Consider the following 8,198-nt stretch of genomic DNA (forward strand, 5'->3'; position numbering starts at 1 on the left):
GGAGAGTTGCAGTCAGGAAGACATGCTCACGCTCAAAACGAAGGCATCACAAAGTAGGTGGCAAATCGTCTAATCGCACCCGCAGTTCTCATACGCTGAGGATTCTGCCATTGCGATGAGGTGGGAATAGACATCTGTAAATGCGACTCCCAGCCACAGGCGATACAACAGCGTATCATCGCAGCGGGCAAGGCTGATTGGCACATGCAATTGAAGTAAGCGATCGAGGTGATGCAAACGGCAAGCCGAGGCTCCAGGGGTAGACCATGACGCTGAATTGACATTTCGGACAAGCATTCGCAGATGTCTTGCTTCGTCGGCTGCTGTCAGGGGTATCCGGAAAATGTTAGAACTACTGTACTGCAATCGAACTACACCGTCAGCTAAGTCATTTCCGACAACGCCACTCTGACCCGGTAGCCGCTGAAAGATGACGTCGCGACCCCCTCTCAGTGCCCTGCGTTGTAGGTGTCTTACCTGCGCTACTAGTAGCTCTTTGACGCCATGGTGTAGCGCTGATTTGAGACATCGTAGTGCAGCTTTGAAATCGCAGAACATAGCCCATTTATGGAGATTCTGTTGAATGGTATATTGCACAGCCTTAAGAAGTACGGCTAATTCGGTCCCGGTGAGGTTGTCCTATGTGAAATAAGATGGCTAATAGTAGCGTCTAGGGCACAAGTAGAGGGGACCAAGTCACCTTTATATACGTGCGTATGGTCACTCTACTCGGCGTGGAGTAAGGAAAGTGCGAACTGTTTAAGGGCCAGCATTGATAAGTCCAATTTCTTCGCTATCTCCGCAGTTGTAACACGCACACATGGTTCACGCATACACCACCGTGGAGAGAAAGCTCGTGCCGCTGGTGTGAACTGTGATGGGGTACATGACTGGAGGCCAATATAGCCTTTGAAAATGCAGTGTGGTCTCTGTACGAGCACGAACACTAGGTGATACTAAGGAATCCTTTTAAGATGCCATATGTGCATTCGCAGAGCCTCAAAGGCAATATAAGTCGAAAGCTGCAGGTGCTTCGCGAGTGAAATGTCAACTGTTGAAGCATTCCGAGGGAGACCCAAACATGTGCAAAGGGTCTGCCCATGCACGCTCTGGAGGGTGCGCGAATTTTCCTTGCACTTGCTTGCAAGCACAGGTCCACTGTACCGCAAAAAAATCCCCAAATGAGTGTTTAGTGCAGCTGCACCACTGACTGAACCGATTCCCATGATTTTTGCGCCAAGAAATTTTAGCAAGTAAGCAACAGCGGCTAGCCTTGTGAAAGTTTTGCGTTGGATTCATATTGTTGTAATAAAAAGGATTATGCTTTTTGTGTGCAAGTGCTCTTCGCTGTTGTCTTCGAGTGCTGCTTAGGACTCAGTTAGGGCCCACTTTACGTTCGCCTTTGCAGTCTTCACGTAAATACGGCGTTGTCTCAATTTTCTCAATAAAAATATGGAATTTGTTGCAAACCCGCTGTTGATTCCGCGACTTGAACATCATCCTGAATTAAGTGCTGCCATTTGATTTTATTTATTTTTGAAATAAAAGCAAGAGAACAAGAGAAAGCCAGAGTTACCGATCTGTTCAAAATGACGTGCGAAATCAGAAGCCTAGCAACCAATTTTAGATAACGTTACTCTTTTCGAGCTCCAGCATGTTCTGCTGGTGAAGAATCGAAATTCGCATACCTTCCGTCAGTTTTAGTAATTCGTTCGATTATATCTGCGCATGCGCCAGCATACAAATGAGGACAGAAGCTAACTGTCATCATTGAACATGGCGTTCTCCATAGTTTTTTGCTGATGTTGTTCAGCTTGCGAGCAAATTCCTACAATTTATATGTGAATATCTTGTTACAAAAATAGTCCGAACGTTTGCGCAGAAAAAAATTAGATGGAGGGACTGCATCGTGCCGTATGAATAGGTGGAAAGTCTCCAAGCCTTAGAATTTATGCAGGCGTGCTCCTTTGACGTCTCTCGTTGAGCAGCGCCCATGATCGGCCTTTCAGGAGGAGGAGGAGGAGAATGTAGAAGAGGAAAGGCAGGGAGGTTAACCGAAAGAATAATCGGTTTGCTACCCCACACGGGGGGGGGGGGGGGGGAGGAGTGAGGGGATACAAAAAAAAGAAAGAGAAAGGAGAGCAACAGAAAATTGAAGTCACTCTAAAACGTCACTGTTCGTTAAAGTCACAGCCTTTCAGTGTTCTCTTTTAACTAAAGCGCCAACTCAGAAGGCGGTCGCGTTCCAGACGGAGACATTAACAGCAACGGAGAGAGCTACATGAAAAAAATATAGCGTTTTTCTCACGTTATAGAAATGTTCTTATCATGAACTGTTTAGCAATACTAAGGTTGATTCAGCTAGTTTACTGAGACATAAACCAAATGTTCAGAAAATGACGGCGTGGAGAAGCTATGAGGATGAAATTAAAATATTAAAAGCGTTTTGAGGGTCATGTTTTCAATTCCAGTGCTTTTGACCAAACTAAGAGTATTATAAGAAAGAGAGAAAATATAAGCAACTACTCGTACCAGCTTATATCCAGAGAAGGAAAGAGAAACTGGAGCATAAACATGAAAAAAAAATCAAAAAATATATTACCTGATCTGAGCAGATATCTGTCGGCAGTACTGAACCGCAGTTTCTGACGTGATAATTTTCATCTTTAGCCGCCGCGGTGGCTCAGCGGTTATGGTGCTCGGCTGCTGTCCCGAAAGACGCGGGTTCGATCCCGGTCGCGGCGGCTGGAATTTCTTTGGAGGAGAAATTCTTGAGGCCCGTGTAATGTGCGATGTCAGTGCACGTTAAAGAACCCCAGGTGGTCGAAATTTCCGGAGCCCTCCACTACGGCGTCTCTCATAGCCTTAGTCGCTTTGGGACGTTAAACCCCATAAACCAAACCAAACCAATTTTCATCTTTAGTTTGTTTCCCTGAGAAAGTGCGAAGATTTTCACGTTAAGTACAACAATCGCCTTTGCCTCCTCTAAATAGCAGCTCAAGAACAGTTAGATGAAAGCCCCGCCGAACAAAACCAGACGGGCGATGGAAGTTTTCCGATGATTTTTACGAATGACCGCGAAGTGTGGAAGAAAATACAGGGTGTTATTCTAATGGCATATCAACCAGCAGTCTCCGAAAAAAAAAAACACAAGTGGTGAAAGTCAGTTGAAAGAAAAATACCATCGTGGAATGGCGGCTTCAGGGGAAGGCTCGCCAAGGAGAGCGCCTGAACAAAATAGGTTTGGTTTGGTTTATGGGGTTTAACGTCCCAAAGCGACTAAGGCTATGAGAGACGCCGTAGTGGAGGGCTCCGGAAATTTCGACCACCTGGGGTTCTTTAACGTGCACTGACATCGCACAGTACACGGGCCTCTAGAATTTCTCTTCCAAAGAAATTCAACCGGCGCAGCCGGGATAAAACCCGCGTCTTTCGGGTCAGCAGCCGAGCAGCCGAGCACCATAACCACTCAGCCACCGCGGCGGCTGAGCAAAACAAAGAATGAGGTAGAAGTACAACGTGAGCAGCGTGAACAAGCAAATCTTCGCAAGTATTCTCCATGGCTTGAGTATTGCAGTGAGAGTACGTGGTGCGTGCAAAGGTAGCCTTCGTGCAGAGTAAAAATACTAAGCTCGCAAAAAGAAAAGCAAAGATGCATTGCTCAAAAACGCCGCGTCTGAAGCTGAAGCTCTTGCGGGACAAAGCGCTAGAGTTTGAAAAACACTGGCTGGGTGTTAAGATGCAGAACATCTGCACTGCGAACACCTCGAGTAATCGCGCTAAAACTACGAATGTTCTTCAGAGCCGGAGCAAACAAAATGAGGGCATATTTTTCTTCATGTCCCGAAGCAGTATTTTGGGTTTAAATTTTGATGCACAAAGACCCGTGAAACATTCGGCAGATGTGCATATTTTACGAACAAGCGAATAAAATGTCCCAATAGGAAGAGAAGAATGAACCAAAAATTTTGTTTGCAAAAAATTGAGAACAACAACCATACCAGGATATTTCCTATTTACCCACACTAATGGCAGCCCTCCGTCGCAGGGACAGAGCCTTCGGTCGATCCTCTGCCGAAAATATGGTCGTCCGTGGGATCTGGCGGTGATCCCTTGTACTGATTCGGATGCTTTGGTAGAATTGCCAGGATTTTTCTCGCGACGAACGCATCGAACGCAGCGAAGAAACAAGGCGCCACGATGCCTTGTTTCTTTATGCTTTCCGCCTACGCTTGCAAGGAGCACAAACAGCCGACTGCGAGCGCGGCAGCAGAAAGTGGCCCACCCACGGAACCAGCAAAGCCGGAACCACTTGCGACGGCGAACTCTCACAAAAAGCTCAGCGTCACAGCAAAGCCTCCGGTTTCGAGAACATCTAAGAGTCCCTTCAGGTTTGAAACTCTCGGGATTCTGGGCGCACCTGCCACCACAGCGCAGTTGTGCACCGCTTAGCCGCTGCACCACTGCGCCAGGAGGGGCATGAGGACTGTCAGGGATCTATGAATGTAAAGTAGAGAATGACCATCTGCATATATGAGAATTAACCCATTACGATATAGCTTCATATGCTTAATTTGGTGGTTAAGTGTCCCCAACAATTTTTTACGAAGCCGCACGCACATATGCCGTGAGCTGACAAAATGAAGAAAAGAAGCTGACAAAAGTCCTACTTCTTTTTCTGGCAGAAGATGTCTTGGTCGATTTACATTCCCGGGCAATCATTTGAAATTTTAGGCCTCCACATATTGTGTTTTTTTTTCTCTTATCTGAAAAGGTGCTCTAGGAACTGCCTTTCTTGCTCCGGCCAGCTTTGAGGACTCCGAATCATTGGCGGCCCTGCCTAGCATGAACAGTTAAAGCCGTCTCACAGAGCAGTTGGTCTTTCTTTTTTAATGGTGCAAAAAAGTGCTACAGTGACAACAGATAAAGGTAGAGGGGGGGGGGGGGGGGGGAGGTGCATGAGAGAGATCACAACATGGGTTTTCAATGAAGAGCCGTGCATCTTATGGGCAGTTTTGCTGCCACTTCCGTCCACATAGGACTTGGGGAAAAAAGCACGAAATGAAATTGAACTTTACTAAGCTCATCTAAAGAAGGACGACTGTAAAATTCACAACAGTGAAGAATTTCATAGATCTACGTAAGGAACAGTCGCCCACGGCTTTGCTTCTCAAGGGTAGGGAATTCAGGTATCGACTTAGAAGTTCCGTACCGTTGGGCAGCGACTGTCAGAACTTCGTGACGCGGCTAAGCCTATTGAGCGCCCCACATACCATCCTGTCACTATTACCATCACGGCTGTTCCAGAATTCGCCTTTTCCTTCTAACTTTCCGCCCGTATAGGAGTGCAGGAGCGCATATCCAATTTGCATTTCGGCTGAGTCGTAATGAGCCCTATCCCACGGGAGACGGCTGTAAACTGATTTCGAAGCCCTCCGCACCGCCATGCATGCGGCCTTGACGGCAGCGAACGCTCCCGACTCACAGCACGGATTCCTTCGACGGCGACGTATATAAGGCGACCGAGTGTGAGATCGTGCATTGCACGCAAGAGAAAATATAGATCTAGATGGTTGGGGCACTTCAAGAAGGAAACGAGAATAGCACTCGTCTGAACCGCGGCTGCCGCGAGTGCCCGTTTGCCCTGTAGCTCGAACGGCACGCACCGGTAATGGTAATGCCGGCTTCGGTGGGAGAAGACCCCCAGCACTTCCTAGGAACAGGGAAAAAGGCTTGGCTTGCGTGCGTTTGTCGTGTGTGTGCGCAAAGGGCTGACGCTCTGCATACGTTTTTGTTCCTTTTTCTGTCCGGCCTTTCTGTGTGCAGTCTTTGTGCTTGTTGTATCTGTGTATTTGCGTATTGGTGTAGGTGCACGTGTATGTCATGGCAGAAAAAAAGAATCGCCGGAAAGATTAGGCTTCAAATCCAACAAATCTGAACAAAGTCACTATTGAACAGGAACGATTTTGTGAACGCCGTTTTTTCACATATTCTACGATTTCACTACAACAATCAATGTATTCGCAGATCTCCCATCGGCAGGATTGAATTTTTTTTTTTTTACTATTGACGTTTTTGCTGTCCTCAAAAACGTTTCCACATTGGTTTTCTATGGCAGTCAACTGCTCGATATAAGCGATGGAAGCGCTATAAAAGAAAGATTTTGTTACACATAGGAAGAAAAGAACATTACCTTCAATACTTCCATATCAGTACCTTACAGTTTCGCCATATTAAAAAAATTTATCCTGTGATGACGAAGAAGTGCCCGCGCGGCAGCGGGACTGCGCTCGGCGAGCGCGCGCTTCCTGTTGGTGCGTTTGGAACGACTGACTGCCGGTGGACGCCGTTCAGCGCTTTGTGCTCTGTGCCGTGTTCTTTGTGTTCTGTGCCCGGAAAACCCATTACAAGTGGTGGAGGTGAACTCTGATCCCGTCCTGGAGCTGAGGAACGGCACCGTTACCACCCCGATGCCGAGAGACACAGCCCCGGCGCCTACGCCGCCGCCATCGGCACCGCCAGCACCTGTTATCTGCGCTGGCATGCTTCGGCAGCGAGACCCAGCTGTCTTCAGCGGCACAGGTGACAGTGATGTCGAAGATTGGCTGGCGTCCTACGAGCGGGTAAGCGCACACAACCGCTGGGACGATAACATGAAGCTTAACAACGTAATTTTCTACCTCGCTGACGTCGCCAACCTCTGGTTCCGCAACCATGAAGCGGACATAACCACCTGGTCGGCTTTCAAAACGAGCTTTGCTGAGGTATTTGGCCGTCCTGGTGTGCGCAAGCTTCGCGCTGAACAGCGCTTGCGTGAGCGGGCGCAGCAGCCAGGTGAGACGTTCACCAGCTACGTGGAAGACGTAGTAGACCTGTGCAAGCGTGTCAATTCTGAGATGACTGAAGCCGAAAAGATCCGGCACATTATGAAAGGCATCGACGAGGACGCCTTCCAAATGCTACTTGCCAGGCAGCCAGACACCGTTGCCTCCGTCATCAGCTTGTGCCAGAGCTACGAGGAGCTTCGCAAGCAACGCGTCCTCGCTCGTCGCCCTGTGCGGCAGGCCGAGGTACTATCGGCGGATGCCGTGGCCGCTGAAGAGCCCCAGTTCATGCAGGAGGTGAAGCGGTTTATCCGTGAAGAAGTTGCACGCCAACTTGCGCTCGTGCATGCGCCCACAGCACCGTCACCAGCACTTCCGCCGGCCTTTCAACAGACCATCCAGGCACAGGTCGCAGACGCACTGCAGATCGCGGATGCCGTGCCACCCGTCCCTCAGCAGGCAGTGGCTGCCCCGCTTACCTACGCCGCCGTCCTGTCCCGCCCGGCTCCTCATACCACGGGCAATTTTTCCGACGCCACAGCAGCTCCGCCGCCTTTGGCACCACGACCCGTCCGGTCGTATCGGGTTTCTGCCCCACCATCGTCGCCGCACATGGCGTCGGCCCCCCTTCCCTACGGTCGCCCATGGCGCACTCGCGACAACAGGCCCATTTGTTTTGCCTGTGGCATTGCCGGACATGTCGCTCGCTACTGCCGCAATCACTCCTATTATCCGCGTACTGACGTCATGACGCCATCGGCATACGGACCTTACACGCAGCACTACCGCATGCAGCCTAGTTCGCCACCATCTTCGTTCACAACTGACAACCAGTCCGCAACGCCGCACCGCTCCCATTCTCCGCGGCGCCGTTCCATCTCCCCGATGCGCCGCCGCGTCAGCCCCAGTGAAGCGGAAAACTAGTGAGCGCAGTCCCGCTGCCGCGCGGGCACTTCTTCGTCATCACAATCCATAAATGCTGGACAAGTATATTTCGTGCAGTGGAGCAGTATATACTTACTCGCTATAGTTCGGCCGTTTCTTGCCCTTTATTTAAGCTGCCTGCCATCATTCCCTGAGCTAAAATTCGAAACATTTAAGCTCCAGCTATGATGCAATGTCGTGACCACCGTGTGTACCCTAAATGGTGAATGGCACTGCGTCTGGTCAGTTTTTTCTTGCTGATCCTGCGCGCAGTAGGTACTGAAAATTGTGTTTTTTTGGACGTCCACTTAAGCAAATATTTTCTTGATTCGCTTTCAGACTCCTCCTGGCTGTGCTAGGATTGCGCCATAACATGCCTGACATCGACGAAATTGTGAGATCATCGTATCGGTCCTTGATGTAGCCTTTCGCAAACAATCTTTTCTCTAT

At 49.2% G+C, this 8,198-nt stretch overlaps 1 protein-coding gene across 1 annotated transcript; it reads left to right on the top strand.

Moving 5' to 3' along the window:
* Window positions 1–6,264: 6,264 nt before the first annotated feature.
* LOC149341313 (uncharacterized) lies at window positions 6,265–7,748 on the top strand. The gene has a single exon (XM_089542845.1). The coding sequence runs from the start codon at window positions 6,471–6,473 to the stop codon at window positions 7,746–7,748; it is 1,278 nt and encodes a 425-aa protein (XP_089398971.1). The 5' UTR covers window positions 6,265–6,470.
* Window positions 7,749–8,198: the final 450 nt, after the last annotated feature.

The sequence above is a fragment of the Amblyomma mixtum genome, chromosome 5 (assembly GCF_055824585.1).
Source record: "Amblyomma mixtum isolate Tamu chromosome 5, ASM5582458v1, whole genome shotgun sequence".
In the NCBI taxonomy this organism is placed as follows: domain Eukaryota; kingdom Metazoa; phylum Arthropoda; class Arachnida; order Ixodida; family Ixodidae; genus Amblyomma; species Amblyomma mixtum.

Coding starts and splice junctions, on each gene's coding strand:
- LOC149341313 (XM_089542845.1), top strand. CDS start 6,471: ATGCCGAGAGACACAGCCCCGGCGCCTACGCCGCCGCCATCGGCACCG.